We start from the raw sequence: 22,779 nt of genomic DNA, 5'->3' as shown, positions 1-22,779 counted from the left end.
CTGTTTGGCTCAAACACTGCCAAAATCGACTAGCCGATGTTACACTTGAGTCTTTAGCTTTCACTATATAAACACCTCAATTTTCCACTCTCTCACCGATGTGGGACTAAATTAGTGGGATGTCGCATTTATACCAAATGTGACATCCCCCTAATTTAGTCCCACATCGGTGGAAGAGTGGAAAATTGAGGTGCTTATATAGTGTAAGCTAAAGACTCAAGTGTAACCAAATGTGACATCCCACTAATTTAGTCCAACATCGGTGGGAGAGTGGAAAATTGAGGTATTTATATAGTGAAAGCTAAAGACTCAAGTGTAACATCGGCTAGTTGATTTTGGCAGTGTTTGAGCCAAACAGTGTGTTACACTCGGTGAGTCCTATGGCTTGCACGTTCCAACGGGCCTGCAGGCCCGAGGCGTGACAAAATTCATGCAAAAGTTGTCTAAACAGTAAATGACCTCACAGTGAAAAAAAGATAATAGGTATATTATTATTAGCTAAACAAATAATGTCATACAAATAGTTTTTTATGATCAAGTTATAGCAAAATACTTGGATAATTTGAGAGATTAGAACCCTCTCATTTGTATAGGGATGTGGAAAAAGTGGGATAAATTTTTATAATTATCCTAATTTTATTTTCGATCAATGTTACATTAAACGCTGGGCGCTTCTACGCGTCGAACTTGGCGCCCAACGCTTAGTCGTCTAGGCGGGCGCCTAAGCGGTTTCTGGGCGTTTTTTATTTTTTATTTTTTTAATTGTGATATTTGAAGATAAATATATATATATACTCAATCAAAGATGCATAAATATTAAAATACCAATACTCTTAACTAAATTGCTTGGTTTACCAATTACAATAGCTCTTTGTATGTTTATACTTCTCAACTCAAATTATAAGTTCATCTCAACAGTGAAAAACTCATTCTCAACTCAAATTACTGTTAACTTATAAGTTACTATTAAGTTTAAGTTAACAATAAACTTAAACTTAAGTTTACTGTTAACTAAAATATTGTTAACTTAAGTTTAGTGTTTACTTAAACTTAAGTTTACCATCAACAAAAAACTTAATATTAACTTAAACTTAAACTTAAACTTAAGTTTACTGTTAGCTTAAACTTAAGTCTAACTTAAACTTAAACTTAAACTTAAGTTTACTGTTAGCTTAAACTTAATATTAACTTAAACTTAAACTTAAACTTAAGTTTACTGTTAGCTTAAACTTAAGTTTAACTTAAACTTAAGTTACTATTAACTTACACTTTTAAGTTTAAGTTACTGTTGTTAACTAACTTAAATAGATATTTAAGAAGTACTCTTTAACTTGTTAGTAGTTACAGAGATCAGGGGAGCTCGGTAGTGTTACAGAAGGCGCTAGGCAGACTAGGCGTTTGAGCGAGCGCCTAACGCCTAGACCCCTGAGCGTGCGCCCAGGCGTTTGACTATTTTTAAATTATTTAATTATAACAATTGATAAAAATATGTATTCAATTCATATAAATTTTCAAAAAAAGATAGCAATCTTAGTTCCACAATAAATCATGCATACTTAGATACTAAATAGCCAAAATAATAATTAACAAGGCTAGAACCTAAGATATTTTCTTTTTTTATTTTTAATTACAATAATTGATAGTGGATGTCAATGCTATAGAAAGCTTAAATACCGGACTGGTGTCTAGGCGGATTTTTTTCTTCATTTAAGTGGTGGTCGATGAGGTTTTGCTGAAGGTCGGAGGAGGTAGTGGAGGTGAAGTGGTGGTCGATGAGGTTTTGCTGAAGGTCGGAGGAGGTAGTGGAGGTGTTCATATTTGGAGGTTAATAGAGTTTGGAGGACGTGTTGCTGAAGGTCGGAGGAGGTAGTGGAGGTGTTCATATTTGGAGGTTAATAGAGTTTGGAGGACGTGTAGACTACAACACATAAAATCACAACCAATGCCTACAGGGTGCAATCCACGTAAGCAGACAATGCTCCCTTAAACGCTCGTAAAATCTGGATGGACAACCTAAATACCGCCTAGACGTTAGGCGCTAGTTAGACGGCTTAGGTACCGGCGTACCGCCTAGGCCTAGGCGTACGCCTAAGCGGACTAGGCGGAGGTTTTTTAAAATAGTGTTTTCGATACAGCTCTAGTTGACTAATTCCTTGAATATTTATCTTAGTTTACATTCTAATTAACCTATAAAATTTTATGCCATGAATTATCTCAGTCCTAGTTTTTAATTCTATTGACTAACTCCCCCTTACATATTTTCCATGTACCATACTGCACCCGCACTGTTGCCATGTAACATAAATCCGGCCTTGTAGGCGGTCAAATATGCAAACAAGATTAACCCAATGCAAAATGAGGCTCACCACGAGCAATTTGGTCATTTGACATGACCGGTGGACTTATCGAGCATCAACAAAGTCCACAAGATTTGATAAGGATATGCAATCCAATTCCCAAGTCAAAATGAGCTTAACTTATTTCAAACTCCGCTTAAAGCAGACTTGGGTCGTGGAGTTTATGGTCGCAGCGATAAGAGCTCCACTTAGCAATTGTCCTTGTGATGATGAATAAGGGTTAACCTTACGGAACACAAACCAATTCTAACCACGTGAAGTTTAATCAAGTCCAAGTTCACATAGCTAGAGTGCTGCACGGAGGACAAGTCAAGCCCACCCCGCGGACCACAAATCATGCTCAACCGCGAGTTGCCACAGTGCCCCACAAAGCAGTTTTAACCTCAATCCGGCGAAGCTATATCACGTTAAACCCCGCCGAGATACAGTGCCCCACAGAGCACAAATACACTTAACCCAGCGAAGCTAAGGTAGAATAGCCTCGCAATGGTCACCAAGTTCTTTAGGCGGCGAGTTAAACTGATGTTGACATGTGCTAAGAGGACAAATCACTATACCCGCTACAGTAACACACCCAATACTACTCCCTTAAAGATTGTGTTGAACTATCCTTGCGACCTTATAAAGCTGCGTCATGGAGGTAACACAGCTGCTACAACCACTCTGCAATCAATTTGATAGCACTGCGGTGCTGACAACAGTAGCTCCGCCGATTGAAAAGTTTTGATAAGTGACTGAATAGTACTACACTGCAATTAATGCAGTCATGGCGGTGCCAGTGTTAGCTCCGCGATTGAAGCTTGCTCCGCATACCCCTCCAAATAACCTAAAAGTACACCCTTATCTCCACCATTTCAAGGATTCACTCTTGGCTCATCCTCTTGGCTAGGGTTTCTACTGGCGGCTGCCTTCGTTATCTTTGCCCTAAACGAGCCCAGTGACCCGAAGTTCAAGCTCTTGCAAACAAGAGTTTCTTGCCTTCATTGGCAATAGTTGCTTTATCCGAATGCTTTTGATTTGGTGTTCTTCACCATTATTACTCCTTTTGGGTCTTTGGAGGTGATCTCTCCAAGGGAGACTATACTTCATTGGAGTTTAGCTTGTCATCCAAAAACAACATTTTTAGACGAGTTGGAGTTCTTTAAATAAAGCTTCTCTCCTACCAAATTCCACAACAAAGACAGATAATCTCAACTATTCAAGCATCAACGTTCATGTGCTCAACGGAGCCAAGATCTAGTCTCTTTCGGCATATTTCTCCAAAATCTCAAATTTGTAATTTTGGTTTTGAGAGTGAAGAAGTGAGCAATTGTAATCTTTCAAATATATCAATAAATTGCTTTGTTACCTAGATATTTCTAATTTGAATCGTACCCGTACCCGACACATACCCATACTCAAATTCTTCGACACTCCTCGTAAGGCATACATTTATTTGGGCATGTACTAAATAATACAGTGCATGTTTTACTTTAGAAATTAAAACACTTGTCATACATTTTTCGGTTATATATCCTCCACTTCATATCCACTTCTTGAAACTCGTTAGATATAGATCAGATTCCGAATTAAGATTTTGAAGGATCGTTTCTAGTGATTTTTCCAATTTATAATCCACATAATAAAAGAAACATAAAAATGTTATAGGAATTTTAATTTTCATCCTTGTTCTATTAAAAGTTATAAATTCCAATATATAATATATGATTATATAAATATTTATACAGCCGTGTCTCTGTACCCTATCTTTTACAAATTTATCGTGTCTCATACCCATACCAGTACCGATACACGTGCAACATAGAAAAAATGTGAACTTTTTTACCATAAAACAGGCCCAAATAAGTCTAGTATAATCAAACCATATTATGTGTCTCTGTCTACAAATGTCATACATGGGTACAAGATCTGCTTTAATTCTAGATGATTTGTCGACCTAGATAAACAAATGCAAGACATGCTAAAACATCATTACGACCACCAGAACTTGCTAGAACAAACACAACAGTCAACATATATCATGTATCAAACAAACAATGCATGAAACACAAAAGAATACTAATATACTATGTACCCTCTTAACCTAGGTTGGTAGGGTTTAATGGATCCAACATGAGATCATTGTAATAAAATGCGAAAAAAACCTAATGCCAGAGGGAATATAGACATGCCAGAGGGAATATAGACATACCTCTGAAACCTTAGGGTAGCAGGCTTTATCATTCACACAGGCAAGATATTGACAGGGCAAGTAAGTACCCAGAGAAGCTTGATGAAAATATGCTGCCCAATGACTGGTAGATATTGAATTCTCAGAAGACAAAGGTACTGAAACAGGGCCATCAACCGTGGAAATTAACAATACGGAAGCCAATAGTTTTGACACCTGCATTAAGAAATTGGGGGTTTTAGTAAGTTCCCAGATTAAAGGCAACAGTAGCATATGTTTAACAAGTGAGAGTATAAAGCATATTCTAAATTTGGAGTGTTGATTCTCAACTAGATTATGCCAATCCTTCAGCAATCAAGGAAGATAAAGGGAAAACTGCTTCATACCTTCTCAAAAAGAGAAGGCAGCTCCCGGCTAAGTATAAAGGCCCTTGCTATCCAAGGAATAATATCAGGCATCTGGATATTCGCAAGACTGCAACATTTCGTCCTGTAAAATAAATAATGCATTAGAGAATTGTCAAATTACAATGCCTACACGTAGCATTACAAATCTCAGTAGCTGTTTATCACCTAGAATGCTCTGGATTACAGTCCTTTAAGAAAAACCAGCTCATATTATATAATATTGCAGCTCGCTCCAATGGAAAGATATCTCTTGAAACCTCTCCCTGTGTGAGCTCAATCAAACAGGAATCACTAATGTTAGGACACCTCAGATTCTGGTTGAACATAACGGAGATGCATTGCCAAAATCCATCATGTACTTCATGTGCTTTACTTTTTCGGCAGTAAATTCCTTTACATTTTGCTGAACAAGAAAAACAACAAAAAAGTTTATATGCAAGTCAAACATTATTCACCATAATGGATGAGACAATATTTCATAGCAAGAGATAAGAAACATCACCATAGATAGAAGTTATTACCTATCTTCAAACATAATTGCAGTTCAAGACGTTTACGATAACATTCCCATTTTAGATAACTAATATTCTGCATACACCCATCTACCATCGCCTTTGTAAGAAGGCATCTCCAACATTTTAGGTTGTTTGGTACGCACTCTTCTCCGCATGAAAATTCAGTGGAAAAGTTCCCATTTCCTTTAGCTTCTGAATTTTTATGGCTCAGAGTCTCATAAGAAATATCATCATTTGCACAAGTAGCATCATTGTTGTCCACTTTACCAGCCGCACTTGTGCTTTTATTACGTGAATTTCTCTTGCTTACACTAGTTTTTGGTTTCATCTCAGGATTCAAATCTTGTTCCTTCTGTAAACATTTTGACCGAATCCGAGAACTTTTCTTGATTCCCTTTTGTAGGTTTGATCCTTTGCTTTCAATGTTTTCCAGATGCACTTGTTTAGCCTGATTAACATTGAGATTTGGAGTCAAAGAACAAATGCTACATTCAGGCAGTCTAACGTCCCCAAAAGATGGAGGCCTTTTGCCATCATTCAGAACATTTTGTTGGGCCTCTTTTATGTTGTTCTTGTCCAATGATGTGCTAGATGCATAGGTCTTTCTACAGAGGTTAAAAGAACACTTCATGTCATTGCAAGTCAGTTTATCTAAAGCTTTCTTGTATACGCGTACAGCATCAGATGACAACTGAACAGCGGAACCTTTCTCAGGGCAATTTCTGGAGACATCTCCAAACTGCATGTCAATGGAAACATCAAAAGCTAACTTGCAACGCTTGCAGGAAATAATTAAATCATTTTCTAGTAAAAGTTTTCTGGCCTTGTTCATCTCACTTTCAGCCAATTCCCAGAATTGGTTTTTGCTATAAAGTTGACCTGGCAAATAGAAATCCAAAATCCATATAACAATTAAACACGATAAAAATGAGAAAATTTGGTTACCAAAGCAAGAAAGGACAAGAGAACCTACCTAATGAAGAAGTAAAGGCAATCTGAAAAATGGGTAAATTTTGCGAAGTGGATAATCTCTTTCCAGTGAGGTACAGAACTTCAGCTTCAGCCCCATTTCCAATTGACTCATTAATAACCCCAACCTGGATATAAAATCAGTCAGTATAAAGGCTTTCCACAGGATTTCTGGTTCAAAATGCTGAGCTCTTGGATTTTACGAAAAACAAAGGACTTCAAACATAGACCTGTAAAATGCTCTCAAGGTAGCACCTGAGAACACTCCATGGAGTAAGGATAGAATTCTCCAAGTCTTTGAATTTACTGATATCTGGCCAGAGTTCAGTTGCCACTGATCTAATTATCTCAAGGTAATTGATATCCTGCCTATTCTGATTTGCAGAGGCAACAGATTCAGAAAACCTGTGTTCAAATGAATAAATGAATTTCCTCTGTAGTGTTTTTCTTCGCAACGAAAGGGCCATTCTAGCATGAGATAGTGCCTAAAGAAAATAAGATGCTTCATTAAGAAGGAACAAAATTTCACTGACATCTGATAGACAACTATTAAGGACAGTGACATGATGAGTTAATGACTTGATCGAGACATTAACAAAGGATTCTGTTTCTGATGAGACTTTTCTAAATGAATGAAAAACGAGTATTACAAATGACCACATAACAAGTTAAAGAGTTCATAATTACAACCCAAATCGTCAAAGAATTTAGCGTCTCTGGTATAATAATGTCTTTGGTATGTACAAGTAGGATTAAGCGTACATACTGTCAGCCTAGTCAAGCGCAAGAGACATGAGAAATTCAAACTTTTCCTACTCAAATTTTCCAGCAATTCCCTCCAAAAAATTGGATTTCAAGGATGAAAAAGAAAATAAGGAAGTCAAATAAACAGAAGGTCGAGCAGCTCGCTACTTAGAATTGGGTTCCCGCTCTCAGTGACCTCTATTACGAGTTTAACCTCATTCCCCTCAATGATTTTAGGACTACACTCCTAGAGATACCCTTTGTTAAATTGGACTTTAATAAATCCAGGGTCATATAAGGTTTGACAACCATTTTTATATCACATTCTTTGTTAGAGATTCTATAATGCAATCATAAAAGCTTATTTATGTAAAACTCCACATGTGAAAGAAATTTAAAAATATATCTGCAAGAAACACTAAAGGAAATCATTTAGTATTTCACTAATATTTTCAAATTCATAGATATCATTGATTCATTATAACATGGATCAACTTTACATACAAGAATCCGAAGAAAAATCTACCAAACAGCAGACCATTAAAACACTTTTGGGTGGTTGGGCAGTTGGGGTGGAAGTGATTGAGATTTGGATAAATTAACAATAATTATGCAGTGCCGGGAAAATAGCCATACAAGCACCCAAAAAGAGGTTATATTATTTGTTGCCATAGCTAGAATTTGCTACAAGCTCCCTACCTTATTGCATCCAAAAAAGTCTTAGAAGAAATGGGAGGATTAATTAACTCCATCAAAATCAAATGGAAGGTTTTACCAGTTAACTAACAAAAACAAGCGGTAAAAAGGAGGAAAGGCCATTTTCATCTTATTCATGGGCCAACCAGCCAGCAGAGAAAACATCATTGAAATGACGGAATGAAGCATATAACCTGACTAAAGAATGGCAGAGACTTCTACTGCTCTCTTCTTAAAATAATGTGAGAATAAGAGAGGCTAATAGTCACACCAACATCCCCATGGCTGGCTACAAGTATAGCCAAAGAAAGATGAGACGGGACGGACTGTCAGAGGCCGCAGCGGGCCTACCAGAGGAATGCCCGCCCCCGCTAGCTAACATAGATATCTATTCTCGGTGCACATATTCTCTATTTCGAATCTCTTCCTGACTAGGCCAGGCCGAAATGCCAGCAATGAATCATGAGGTGATGCGAACAAACCACACCAGAAGCTGAACAAAAATTTACGGCCTCTCGCAACCTAACATCAGCCTTCTATAATGAAGAACTAAAATGAAGATGAAGGGGATGTGATGCAAACTGAAAAAAGCATATGAATTGGCACTCAGATGATCCTCGCATCAATTTCAAATTTCTAAGAAGACGAATGATACCTGTCAAAGCACACATACTAGGAGTAGCATAAGCAGTAGTCATGGTCACAAGTACTAGCAGTAGCATAATTAGTAGTCATTGTCAAAAGTACTAGTAGTAGTATAAACAATAGTCATTGTCGCAATGATTACAACCGTATACAATAGCCAAAAAATCCAGCTCTAGTGGCCTAAGTAGAATAGAGGAGAAAAACTATGGTGCATAACATAGTTAAAGAAGCTGATCCTGTCGAATTGGACCGTTGACATTGCTAAATCAGAATTAGGTCAAAAAAAAGCATGAATTTATGTGATAATCAACCCAGCCATGGTGATAAAGAACAGCCACAAGGAAGAGAAAATAGGTGGAAATATAATAACAAACTATTGTGGGAAGAAACTGACGTATGTCAAGTTCGGTTCAAGTGTAAAAAAATAGGTGCAGGTAATAAGCTTTTCAGGCAAATGTATAAGTGCCATCATTTTGATGCAAACACACTAAAATGAAGCACTGGTCAAATTTTGGTCAATATGAACCCTTCATAAGCTGAGCTGTTGATGGCGTTGAAAGGACTCGATGCTATGGCACAGTGTTGAGTGACATGGTACAGCTCTAACATCATTACTTAGACATTTTGAGATTTTTTTTATTCAGCAATGGACTACTTCAATCAAATTTCTGAATACTGAAGCGAAAAATGTAGATTAGATCATAAAAAATACACATCGCATTTAATTTAAGCTTGCTTACGAATAAAACCTTCTTTAAGCCTAATAGTTAATTTGTAAAACATACAATATATCTAGTGTCAGGCATCTAATAAACTAACCACTGACTAACGGTCAGGCAAGACATAAGTAATTATTTGTCACTGATCTCATGAATAAGATACACTCAGGAAATCAGGGAACCAGTCTGTGTCTTTTAAGCAACAAATTATTCAACTTTTTACAATTTTTTTAAAGTCATTGGATAGATAGATTATGTAAGATTTGAAAGCAAGATTTTATTCATTGCCAACCATTCAGCTGAAACTGACCTCTACAGCCGAATTGGCTAATAATGACTAGCACAGACTAATATTGCCTCATAATGACCAATGGAACAGGAGATCTGACACAGGACCCCAGAATAGAAATATAGCTTTTACAAGTCCATCAATTGCAAAAAAAAAGGCATATAGATGATGATGCAATTTCCTCACTAACTAGACCAAATTTTGAAGATCCCTAAATTTTATGAATGCTCCAGAAAAGGTGCCTAAAGATAATCTAAAAATAAATGTAAATCATAATGCTATGATGAATGAACATACAAGACGCATTGGCAACTGGGAGCAAAGTAGTAACTATGGATAAAACTATGCTCGAAGACAGAATTACTTTAACAACTGTTAAAGCTGGTGACAAGAATTGTTGCCATTTCAAAACTTTGCGAATGTTGGATCAATAATTTTACGATTATTGGAAAAATCTCACCTTACAACAGAAAAGGGGAAATATTTGGGCCACAGTAGTGAGGGAACATGACTGTGGAGACTCTGTGACTGGCTATTGGTGGACAGCTGGGCAGTTGTTCAGGAAAAGGGTCATTGGGACTGCAGGAAACAGAGAGCATGGGATCAAAGTCTCTTTCACAGGAAAAATGGAAGAAAGGAAAGAGAGGGGACAGTGTGCTACTGGGTAGGCTACACGAGAGGCCACCTAGCCAACAGAAGATTGAGAGAAGGTGGAGTGAGTGACAGAAGCAAGAGAAAAGGAGGAAGATAAGAAGGGATAGGGTTAGGTCTAACACCAAGAGAGAGTCGCTTTCATTCATAATTTTCATCAAATCACACATGTGAAATTCATCGCAATCTGAAAGTTAGCAAATCTGTATATATTGAGAAATAAAAGGGAAATGAATGAATAAAAAGTTTGTAACTAAACTGACTTATTGCATGTGTCAATAATTGGATCTGGAATTGCCGAATGGCAAAACTCTTGATATCCATACCAGTAAAGATGATAGAAACTGACAACAGAACATGAATTTGTAGATGAAAAATACATTATCATACTTTATATTGCGAACATTTTCGAACAAATATTATAAATCCCTATTTCTGGAATACTAATATACTATTTAAAATTTTCCATTAGACCTACTGCGTAGATTGTAAACAATGCAGCAAAATTACAGGAGTAAAATTAGACAATTATGATTCAATGCTCTTTTTTTTTCTTTTTCTTTTTTTTGCATAATGCAACTGACCTCAAAAAAATGTCCCCCTGAGAAAAGCCTCTCAGACAAATCATAGTAAAGATATCCGGCAATTGAAGCTGATTGACTGGACAAAGGTACCTACAACAACCAGATACCGAAAGATGATAAGATAATACTTGAGAAGTCAACATCATGATTTATAAAAACTATGTATTTTAGACAAATCTGCTAAGGAAATAATAATAAACTTACATCTGCGATTAGAGCTGATGCCACCTTTTTCACTTCGTCAACAGTGACGGTACCAAAAAGTCTTTCACAACAGTATAGGCTTACTTCAGGTAGCACGGAATCAGAAAGTGAAAACTTCTGGCAGAAAGCCACTAGATATGATGGATAATCTTTCAGACAAGTCATCCAAAAGTCAACAGAGTTAGCATGACTGTCAAGGCATTGTGAAATATGCAAAATAGCATCCTCATTTACAGGAGAAGCACAAAGTGAGTGATTTAGCCTTCTCTCACTCCAGAGAATAGCCAAACATTTTTCTATGGGGACATTTTCACGCTTTAGAAATATGATGATCAGCTTACAGATGCCAAACTGAAGTTCCCAGCAACCCTAAAGTTGTGTAAAAATAAAATGTTACTATCTGCAGAAGATAACAGTAAGAGATATTGAGTAGGTAACATGCCAAAGGAAGCTGAATACAAGATTAAACATGCCCTACCTTCATTGACAATAAATCAACAATACTACACAATAATTGCATTGTACTTGTTGCAGCCAACTCAAGGTAGCCATTATTGAAACCCTGACCTTGGATGTCTATTCTAGACCATATCCCCAATGCTTTATGAACATTCTGCAGGATTACCTGTTACAGAAACAAAAGATATAAGATTTCACTCCATTTTACTCTTATTTAAGAGAAGCAACGCTGCAAAAAAAAATTCCCAGTCATCCAAGGGAACTACTTTGCACATATAATGGAACATAGTTTCGTTATCCTACCTCATGATCTTGCTTTTCTTCTTGACTGCACTGTGCAGACAAAATATAAATTAAGGCCAACTGGTTGTAGATTAAAGCATTTTCTGCTGAAGGAATGCTAGGTATATCTTTCTGCTACATGAGTAAACAAAATGCCAAAAGCATGTTAAGCACAACAAAATACCTGATTATGGAGAAACGAAACAAAATAATAATCCAATACAGCTAAAGAGGAAACTCACAAGAAGGGAAATTGCATCATTGAGACACTTAATACAGTCGTTTAAACCTTCTATACCGCGAGCTCTAAGAACTCTTGCCTTTTTAACAAGAATCCTTGATCTTTGAAAATTATATTCTTCTGTAGTCAATACATCATTCAAGAGCGTATCTATAACTTTGATTTGCATCTTCTGGCATAGATCTATGTTACGAGATTCCATTAGTCCATATGCTAAAAGCTCCTGCAGAAATTCAAAATGGAAGTCAGACAACTTTCAATGAAGTATACAATTAGAAGTTACCGGAACCACCTGCTCTAGAATCTTGCCCAATGTTTTCTTTGACCATGTTGAACAACGACTCAACAATAATGAATAGAGATAAGGAGCTTTCTCGACAGCCTCAACATTCTCAAAATCCTTGCACAACATCTAACGTTCCAAGTAGTTAGACTTGAATGCCAGTGGCATAACAAAAAGGTATCAAATAGAGCAAAGGCAGTACCTTAACCCATTGTTTCACCAGAGCCAAAGAACCAGATAAAGTAGGAAACACATCTTCTTCAGAAGATAACTCTGCTAGACTCTTCACAGCAATTTTATGGGCATTAGCAGCATGACATTTGTGAAGAACATCCACTATCCAAGCACACTTTTCAAATGCATCCACAATGACACTTTTTATTTCATCCTCTGCAAAACCATCAGTAACACTGTGTTTTGGACTTTCAAAGTACATCTTGCAAAGGAGCTTGACATGTGTCCTTATCGTTTTGCAACGCAATTGTAGAGCTACTGAAGCCTAAAAAGAAAGCATAATTACATGTAAATATAAGGAGCGTTGGGAGCCTCAATTTGAAATAACTTAAAAGTTTGAACGGATTAAATTTTACGAGGAATGTGAAACACTTAAAGAACTGGGAATAGTGAGCTCATCCTACAGATACTAGAGAATACTTTCCGAGGACATAAATATAAGGCAATCTCATTAATTGCCATACGTGCACAGCTAAGCCTAATAATTCTCTCTTTCAAAATCTCTGTTAATTTAAAAAGAAAATAATAAAAAAGGGAAGAAAAGAATGATGCTAAAAAAATAATTCAAAATATTTTGAAACAACAGTTGTTTGAATATTTTGAAATATTCAAAATCGTTGTTTGAATAACATCAGTTGTTTGAATCTACTGAATCAACATCGTTTAGAATAATCAGAACTCAACATTTACCAGATATAATTCTGAACTTTCATGATTAAAGCTATAGTTGTTCACTTGTTCTAAACATGAACTAAAAGAAAATTCCAGAATTCATGCTGGGGACTGTAAAGGTGACAGTTTAGAAGCTAAGAAACAACATAGAAGAATTGAGACCAGAACTCAGGACAGGAAGAGTATCATTAAATTCACCACTTGTTAATAGATGGATCGCAGGTAGATATGCAGCGCTATCACCTAAAACTACCAATTTTCCCTTCAATATAGCTTTGCTTTCATTTAGCCTTCCAAACTTCTGACCAATGAAACAGTTACACGTCTCCAAAAAACAAATACAAATGAAACCAAACTTATTGCACTTAGACACAACTAATATACAGTACAAGTAAGGAAAACCACCATAGTTAGAAACTGGTAACTGTTCATTACAAAAATAATGCTAGTGAGGCTAAATAAATAGTGTTAAGTCCTAAAATAATCAAATTGCTGCTACCTCTCTCAACTGCCCAGAATTGTATAGTGAAGCCCCAATATTACCGAGTGCTGAAATTAAATACTTTAGTTCTTGAGGCTCAATCCATGCACTTGAAATAATCCTTTTGAAGGAGGAAAGGCTTTTCTGGAATAAAAAGAGAACATTAAGCTGGAAATAAAAGCTAACAAAGTGTTTCACGATAAAATAGGAAAACAAACATATAAGAAAAGTCAACCTTGTGGTTTGCACAAACAATAAGTGAATTCTTCAAAGCTGAAACTGCTACTTGGAGCAGTGTTTTGCGACTCCCAAGGAGCCTTTCCTTGTCGCTTTCAGATGTTCTGCTGCATCTATAAGTAGACATGGCGATAGCAATCACCATTAGTACTTCATTAATATTGTATCCTGGCTTTTATCAATAGAGGCTTCAAAACCTAAACTCTCACAACAAGGTCCACACAACAGCATAAGCATAAAATGGGACATGCATACATCTCACAAAAGAATAGGGATGGACTTACTCAAAAGCAGCAAGAACGAAATCACAAAACTGATGAAATACGTCTTGCACATAGGTCATGTTATCAGAATGTCTGGCAGACCTCTCTTGTGAAGAACAATTTTCCCACGTTGCATTTACATGTTCAACTAGCACCAAGCATAAATATTCCAAGGCATCTAAGTATGATAATATAGAGACATTTCCATGTATGTGCTTGGAGGGCTTGCTCCCTAGAGGCTCTAAAGCAGCAAATGACAAAGCACTTTCTTTCTGAGAAAGTACTTTGTTACTATGGATGGAGGTATCAAAGTGTGTAGCTAAGGTATCCAATGCATGAGTCAGACGTGGAATTTTCTTTCCATTGTCAAGAGACGTAAAAAATGGAGAGGCATCATTTCTCTCAGCGTTGCTCAACTTAAAATATAACCCAGTGCCATAAAGGAACAGAATCGAGGCCATAGAAGGTGAAACCTGGAGAACAAAAATATCATAACATTAGATCCATCAAATCAAAAGATTATGACTAGCATCCTCGAAAGATAATAAAAAAAAGATTAACCACCTGAAGAAAATCACCTCCATATCTATGTAGTAGTTGTGCAGCGCCTCTGCGGATGTCAATACTAGTATAGCGTATGCTATTAACACAATATGCTACAAATTCAAGTGATGCATTTACATATTTCACTACACCGACCTGCAAAAATAGTCCAAATTATGAATAAAAGTCATTTTGTAATCACACTTAAGGACATGTCCAGATGAAGTTAGATATCATTACTAGGAGCACTGATCTCAGAAAAAAGAAAAAAAGGAGTAATGTACAACTCAAACTAAAATTTACACATGATAGAATGAACGAAATGTGGAAGAGTAGGATTCATGAAGCCAACCACAAAAAATTAGGGATTAAGGCTTTGTTGTTGTAGAAAAAGGATGAAATAAAGTGCAACTGTTCCTTGCATTCAAGTAAATGATCATTGAAGTTAATATTAAATTAAGTGATAAGCCATGAAATAAAATGAAGATGCATGCACTTCAAAAAGTTAAATTGTTCTGGGCTTGCTAACTGAAGTTGCCCCAAAATATTTAATCCCATAATATAAATCTGCAGCGAATTTCACCTCCAGCAAGATCATAAAATCCAAGTTTTTTTCCAACAATATCAGAATAATTTATCGAACTGAATCTTAAGTTCAGAAGCTCCCATCAGGGGTGTGCATAAGTCAGGTGGGATTTGAGATATTTCGTACTCAAACCTGAAATTTTAGGCAGGTTTGTGAGAGGTCTAAATCCACCTATCAGGATTCAGGTGGCTATGAGTTGTGTATTGTTTTTCGGGTTAGTTTGGATCAAACAATGTCACATGTACAAGAAGGTGCCTACTGTGATACTGTCAAGTGCAATAAGGCACGTCTAAATAAGACCAATGAGGTGAAGGTTTAGTCCATGATTTCATTGTGTGTATCCACCAACTTTTTTATACCTTGATTTTGTTTTGATATTTGTGCTGTCATGTGATGTACCTCTCTCCTCTCTCCTCTCTCTCTCTCTCTCTCTCTCTCTCTCTCTCTCGTCTCCATCCCTCTGCCCACCCCCTCCCCCATGCCCTCCCTGTCTCTCTGTGCTGGCATTGTGTGTGTATCCAACAACTTTTTATCCGCCTGATTTTGTTCTAAGAGATTTGTGATGGCATGTGATGTACACACTCCTCCTTCCCGCGCCCACCACCTGCATCCCCCCTTCTCTTTCTCTCTCTCTCTCCTCTCTCTCTCCTCTGCACTCCCTCTCCTCTCATCTCACTCCGGTCTCTTTCTCTTGCTCTCTCTCTCTCCTCGTTCCTCCTCTCTTTCTCATCTCTCTTCCCTCTCTCTTCTCAGATCACTCTCTCTCTTCTCTCTCTCTCTCCTCTCTCTTCTCTCTCCTCTCTATATTATATATATATATATATATATATATATATATAGTATATATATATATATATATATATATACACACACACACACACACACACACATACGCGCTCGCGCGCGTACACGTACATGTGTGTGTGTGTACACACACACATATATGTATATATATGTGCACGCACATATATACGCACACACATATATGACACACACGCGTCACATACAAGAAGGTGCCGTCTACCAAGTACAATAAGGTGCACCTCCATAAGACCCATGAGGTGTGGTGAGATGACTTGATGACAGCATCCAATTCTCCAAATTAGCTTCTTCTTTCCACTTCTCCTCTCCTCAGTACTTTCTCATTCTCTCCTTTCTACTTGAGATTGTGATGGCATTATATGGAAGCTGAAGGGTGGAGGAACTATTAAAAACACACCCTTTTATTTATTTTTATCAGTTTGTAGGGACTTATGAAACTGTTTCGGCGAATTAGGCCACTTAGTAAAACTGAAACAGCCTAAATCCGTATTCTTTTCAGGAATATTTGTTCTTTAGTCAAAATATGCCACTTTTTTATATCTATTTGCAAGTGTTGCGGAAATAAAGAATCTCCTGGCCCAACCAGAAATAAGAAAGACTTTATTACTGAATGAGGGATAATGGAGTGAGAATCAAAGATTTAACCCATTTAAAACCAATTGATTATTGTAATCTTATCATTGTCTAGATGGAAATAAGAAGAATCGCAATGTTTTTGTGAGTCATTAACCAACCAAGAGGGTCAAGAATCAAGATATATTAAAGGGTAAGTTTGTCAATTAACTCATCATCATGAATTTTCAATTTTCCTTGATCTTTCAGTTTGGTTTGGGTTAACTCTAGCCTCTAGTCAACCAACTACATCTTCACAAGATCAAAACCTGATTAAGTTCATTTGCCTTAACCTTAACATGCCGCCAAAACCTTGATGAAAAGAAACCAAAAAGTGATCAAATCCTTCAAGCTGATCTATGTGAAACAACACATGATATTATTTCTATGGAAAAAAATAAATACAGAATTGTATTCTTCTGATAGCACTTAGTATCAAATGTAAAATACTGACAATTTATAAAATAGATCCTCCAGCAGTTGAGAAATTTAACTGCAGATATGGAATATAGCAACTAATTTTGCTAGTCAACCGGCTATACTGTCAAAGTTATGGAAGGTGATAAAAGCATGCAACTGAAAGTGACCTTCTATGAAATGTCTACTCCTTATCTGCCTAGTTTGCCTAAGTTAAGGCTCACTTTGGCAAACATAAGATAAACTAGTTCTTTTCTAAACTAGTTAAAAAGTAAACTAGGATGCGGGTGGATCAAAAAAGAACTAGTGTAAGGCCAAAATTTGGCCTAGCAAAACTAGTTCTAGTCTTGGCCCAAATTTTGCCAAACTAGGATTAATACTTTGGACCAATATTATCTCCACTTGGCCTTGTTTAGTTGGTTTGCCAAACACTGCCTAAGAGTAACCCGAGTTCAGCCATAATAAGTCATAATAAGTCATACTTGATTTTCCCTAATGGACAGACCTCAAAACTTGATTGGATGTATCATAGCCCAGCTTTTTGCCTAAAAGTTGATCTTCCCTCATAGGAGATGTCTATCTCTTATTGCTGGAATATGTTTGTAAAAGCAGAACTTGATTTCAATCGAGTTGAAGCACAAAATGCTCAAACAGACAAAATCAGATAGATAGGAGCAATGAACCAAATAGATGCCCTGGAGGCTCAAGAGATTGACAAAGAATAATCACCTCCACAATCCATTAAATGAATGTTTGAATTAAATTGGGCGGGAACTTTACAATCCTTGAAAAGGATGGTTTTGAATTGAATCTGAAACCAAGACCAATCTTACAAAGAAGCCGGTATATCAGAGTCTTCTGATTGGAAGTCACACATAGAAGTGTTGATCTCCAATAAGTCGTAGACAATTAGCGTTTATGTTGTAAGAAGGCCTTAAAATTATAAATCAAAACTGAAGAGGAGATCTCACAACAACTTGTATCTTCATCGTAGTTTCACCTCATAAGAATGCAAATAGAACAATGACGACCATTGCATAGTGTAGAAAAGGTCACATTAGTGTAGTTGAAAACATAGGGCCAAACACTTGCCACACATAAGCAAATTCACAGAAAGATCAATATAATAACAGTAGCAGCAAGAAAGCATTTATCCCAAATTTTTGGAGTTGCCTATAGAAAAATTTATATATTATTTAATTTTTCTAACTGTTCTGCATGTTGGACGTGCCGATAGAATGTGTTAAGACATATGATACATGGTGACGCATATGGTAGAAAATATATTCTCAGTTTCTTTTGTTCCCCATTTTGATGTTTGATTAAGGGGAGAGATAAAGTAAAACGCATTTAAGTTTTAACTGATAGGATTTTTACGCTCTATTTCTATTTCCACTCTTTCTATAGCTGTATAACCGTAACACAAGCTAGTCATCGCAATTCATATGTTGCAGCACAGAAACCCTTCAACAAAATGATTGTGGTGTGTCATATTATTCTTACATGCATGTGTTGTTGAACTCCTCTCTTCAATATCTCTGGTCATAGTTATCCAGACTTCCTACAAACGTGAACAGTAAAAACAAGCAGAGACAAGTAGTTTCTGACTTGAACAAAATATCCACATAAGCAAATATTTTAACCTGCAGACCAGTACTAGGGTAGATCCTTTAATTTTCTGTGTAGAAATATTTAGTCAGGCTAACAGCCTGACACTTGGGTCAAGGATGAAAAGGAAAGAGAAGAGGAAGAGGAAGAACAAAAATAGATGCAGTGATAAAGTCCTACCATGTTCCTTTGTTGTTTAAACAGACGGAGTGGGAAGCAGCTTCATTTCCAATCTCTCCCTCTCAAGTCATCACGCCTCGAACAATGAATGTTTAAAGCCTCTGTTAAAAACTTAAAATTGAAACAGGACTACAGATTTTTGTCATCCATGCCCCCTTCTGCTTACATGATAGCAAACCCTTTGGCTAGTAAACAAAACTAAAAACGTGGAAGCGAACCGAACACTTGACAGTTCCTAGGAGGTTAACTTTACAGAAAATAGCATCTGTCTTCCATGTAGTTATGTTTCAAAGATTGAACATAAGTGTCAAACTGGATCTTTAGGATTCAAAAGCCAAAGAAACGGCATCCCTTAAAAGCCTGACTAAGCAACCATAAGAGCTGGATCACAAGGCACTGGGGTTTCCAAAGCACCTAGAGCAGACTATCTAGGCAGCTAGGTGATGCCTGTGTTAAAACTTAAAAGTGCTACTGTAGTAAATTGGTGCAAATCGATCAGATACTACTGCATATGAGCACCATTCTAGAGAAGATATTTAGCCAGTAGAGGGGTAGTGAAGAGCTTAAAATAGTAAATTCGGCAACTAGCTCAAAATGTTTTGAAATCCTCACATTTCAGAGTTGAATGTATGAAAAGATGGGACGATATCCATGAAATCAAGTGACAAAAAGGTATCCTGAGAATAACAATGTTGAGAACCCTTAAACAGTATGTTCTCACTTTAAAAATGTAGAATCAACTTGAAGTAATATGAACAAGGATGAATATCCAAGAGCTAAGCAGGGAAGCAACACAATAAACAAAAGTAAAAGGTGATATCACATAAAATTAGTGCTTTGCAGATATGAAGGACATGCATGAAAGTGTCCACAAGAGAAATGGATGAGCTGACAATGTGAGAGCAAACAGTTTTAGCTAAAACATATAGGTAACCATGTTTCATGCAGGAATGTTGCCAAATAATCAAGCTATTTTAAAGTAACATGTGCAATGTGCTGTTGGCCCTGAGGTATAGAAGAGTAATCTCCAAATCTCTCTACTGGGGGTGAGTTCACATGAATTACAAAAAAAATGTCTTTGATACCCTAAAAACATTGAATGTCCTAGTCTCTTAGATTATCCTTTGTATCAGTAAGGTTACCAGAACAAAAATGCAACTACACCAGCATGTAGTTGACAGCAAAGAGTGATTATGAAGCAGAACATACATCACCAAACCCCCTTTAGCTGCTAACGTGTGTGTGTGTATGTAAGCTTGTGAGATGGTTCCTGTCAGAAAAATCTAGCTGGACAAAACAATGTTTTGACATTGCCATTAATTTTATTATGAACTTAATGGAGTATTTCTGCTGAAAAGAATGTACGTGAACCATAACTCATATTATTGCACTTACATCATCGTAATTTTCACGGAAAAAATTGGAAGAATAAGTCAAAACATGGAGATAGCAAACTCAACCGTGATAAATGCTGTCAGAAGAAAATTAAATCAGTACCTTGCATTCACACTGAGAACTTTTTAGAGTGATGTTTAGCATGTCAAGGATAAGAAAGGATCTGCTCCCACAGCTGTTATCAATAGATTTACAAATGTTGCGTGAAATCTGCAAATTAGATGTTGAAGTTCAGCACAACACACCCAAACTTTTGGATGAGTATTTGGATAATGTAAAACATATAACAAGAATATCCAGAGAAATTGGGGAAAACAAAGTAAGGAAATTGCGGAAAAGAAAGTAAGCGGCTATTGCACCATACATTTTGGAAGCAGACGATTGAAGAAGACAGCAAGCACTCTGTCAAGCTCTTCTCGCAAAATTCCCGTACCAGACTACTATCATAAGAAATGCATTCACCAGCTAGGAAGAGTGCACATCTACAGAGAGCATTCACAAGCAGAGTGTGGTACTTTTCCGCTGAGTCTGTGTCTAAGACCCTACAAAATTGATATATTTCACATCAAAGCCTTTGTGCAATAAAATGAATGCCCCATACTCCATTCACAGTTATATATCCAAATAAGTGTATCCAACTATACATTAAAATCAAAACGAGTCAACAGATGGTCCAGATTATCATTCATGCTCAAAAGCATTCATAATATTATTCAAATATGTGAGATCAAGAATGCGATAAATTTTAACCTTAAACCAAATAATTCTTCAAAAACAACGAATAGTTATTTGCATCAAAAGATCCCTTAGAATCAATATAACAGTTTAATCTATCCAAACTTCAACAAACTATTGTCATTCTTCTACTTAATTCTTCTTATCTCTGATTGTCAAAGTCAGATAATAATCACATTATTCAGGAATTACTTCTCGTGCTTTTTATTAGGTATTCCTATCAACCTTGTAACTAAAAATTTGTGGAGGAATAATATGCAGAAAAGGGAAGGTTCCTGTCTAATTTCTGATATTGATGAAGGGGTAAGGACACTTATTTACAGTGGAAACTGTAGTTTAATTATGGAAGAATAATCACAACCGTTTTCAATAAATTTACAACAGTAGGCCCCCAATGTGTAGCATTAGGCTGCCTAATGTCAGTCCAGTCAATCTTAAGTAAATTTTCATGGTTTTGTTATTATATAATCATTGTAACAATAGCCAACGCATTGTTATCTGGTCCATAGACAAAGGTAGACTGTAGAGTAATTTCATAGTGTTCTTGTCTTTCACGTAATTACAACTATTAACCTCTTACTGAATTTCAAATTAACACCTTTGTGCTCTTGGCAAGCTCTCAATCTATGAATAAGAAAGAAACTAGATTCATACCTGATGCAAGGCAACACCTGCTCCACGAGCTGCAAACACCTCCTATAAACCCCTTCATCCTTTGCTCCTCGCTTGTACGCACATCCAATCAGGCAAGAAACGACCTTGGTAGCCAACTTCACAATCTCAGGATCCAACCCATCTCTCTTCTCAATCTTCAACCTCCCCATCAAGGAAACCCCCTCCTCTTCTGCCTCCTCGTACTTTCCCCAAGACTCCAAGCAGTAGATCAGCGCACCCCTCTCTGTATCTACAAAATTAGGGTTTCCGGCGAGACAAAGCGAGATACAGCTCAGACATTCGAGAACTAGGCGATAGATCTTGAGGAGCTCTGTGGCTCGTTCGACTTCCAATGGAGAATCTGAGCTAGGGTTTCGGCGAAGGAGATTGGGGATAAGCTTGAGTGATTTGGAGAGAAAGGGGAGAAATTTCTTGGCTAAGGGTCGGATGGAGGTAGGAGTGATCTGCGAACGTTTCTTCTTCTTCTTGTTAGGGATTTTGCCGGAATCGAAAGGGATAAAATCGGAGAAGGGGCTGAGGATGGAGAGAAATTGGGGAATTAGGGTTTTGGTATCGTGTTTGGGGAGAAAATGGGGGAAGACGAGAGAGAAATTGGGCGGGAGTTCCCGAAATTTGAGTGGATTTGGGTTCATCACAACGGGCCGGCCCAAATTAATCTTGTGCTACTATATGAATCGACTAAAAAGGGTAAATTAGACAAAACCCACCATTTAAATCCTTTGAACGGTTTCGAAAATAAATCCCTAAACTTTAAAGATGACACTTAGCTCCCCTTAAGTTTTGGGTGTTTCTAAAATTACGTTAGCATTCTCGGATTTATACCCTGGCAGTGAGCGCTTATGAAAATTTGATACACTGCACTTGGTATTTCTTATGCTCACACTGTGCACATGTTAGCCTTTGAAATACTCAATTTCAAACCCCACCTTCTATTTTGTCTAAGGCTCTAATTATGCTTATCTACATGATAAGAAATTGACAACCAACTCAAGTTTAACCCCACAAATCCTGAGGCGACTCATCACTTATTAAAGACAATTGAAAATATAATTCAGTTGCTTATACGCTAGACTCAAATGATTCAAGTTGACAAAAGTAACCATC

At 36.9% G+C, this 22,779-nt stretch overlaps 1 protein-coding gene across 1 annotated transcript in view; it reads right to left on the bottom strand.

Annotated features, from left to right (window-relative positions):
• LOC109842386 (separase) overlaps nucleotides 1-21,912 on the bottom strand; it is a 27,500-nt gene extending 5,588 nt beyond the window's left edge. Inside the window, exons 1-21 of the mRNA XM_020411268.1 lie at nucleotides 21,655-21,912; nucleotides 20,630-20,807; nucleotides 20,368-20,475; nucleotides 14,667-14,801; nucleotides 14,124-14,575; nucleotides 13,838-13,952; nucleotides 13,621-13,746; nucleotides 12,418-12,714; nucleotides 12,225-12,344; nucleotides 11,934-12,155; nucleotides 11,713-11,826; nucleotides 11,429-11,575; nucleotides 10,951-11,319; nucleotides 10,747-10,836; nucleotides 6,649-6,903; nucleotides 6,423-6,546; nucleotides 6,273-6,328; nucleotides 5,456-6,188; nucleotides 5,100-5,337; nucleotides 4,914-5,016; nucleotides 4,549-4,743 (exon numbers count right to left, since the gene is read on the bottom strand). Coding sequence (XP_020266857.1) covers nucleotides 4,549-4,743; nucleotides 4,914-5,016; nucleotides 5,100-5,337; nucleotides 5,456-6,188; nucleotides 6,273-6,328; nucleotides 6,423-6,546; nucleotides 6,649-6,903; nucleotides 10,747-10,836; nucleotides 10,951-11,319; nucleotides 11,429-11,575; nucleotides 11,713-11,826; nucleotides 11,934-12,155; nucleotides 12,225-12,344; nucleotides 12,418-12,714; nucleotides 13,621-13,746; nucleotides 13,838-13,952; nucleotides 14,124-14,575; nucleotides 14,667-14,801; nucleotides 20,368-20,475; nucleotides 20,630-20,807; nucleotides 21,655-21,824 — 4,347 coding nt within the window. The 5' untranslated portion in view covers nucleotides 21,825-21,912. The remainder of the gene's footprint in view (nucleotides 1-4,548; nucleotides 4,744-4,913; nucleotides 5,017-5,099; nucleotides 5,338-5,455; nucleotides 6,189-6,272; nucleotides 6,329-6,422; nucleotides 6,547-6,648; nucleotides 6,904-10,746; nucleotides 10,837-10,950; nucleotides 11,320-11,428; nucleotides 11,576-11,712; nucleotides 11,827-11,933; nucleotides 12,156-12,224; nucleotides 12,345-12,417; nucleotides 12,715-13,620; nucleotides 13,747-13,837; nucleotides 13,953-14,123; nucleotides 14,576-14,666; nucleotides 14,802-20,367; nucleotides 20,476-20,629; nucleotides 20,808-21,654) is intronic.

This window comes from Asparagus officinalis, chromosome 5 (assembly GCF_001876935.1).
Source record: "Asparagus officinalis chromosome 5, Aspof.V1, whole genome shotgun sequence".
In the NCBI taxonomy this organism is placed as follows: Eukaryota; Viridiplantae; Streptophyta; class Magnoliopsida; order Asparagales; family Asparagaceae; genus Asparagus; species Asparagus officinalis.
This window is presented reverse-complemented; position numbering and strand designations above follow the sequence as displayed.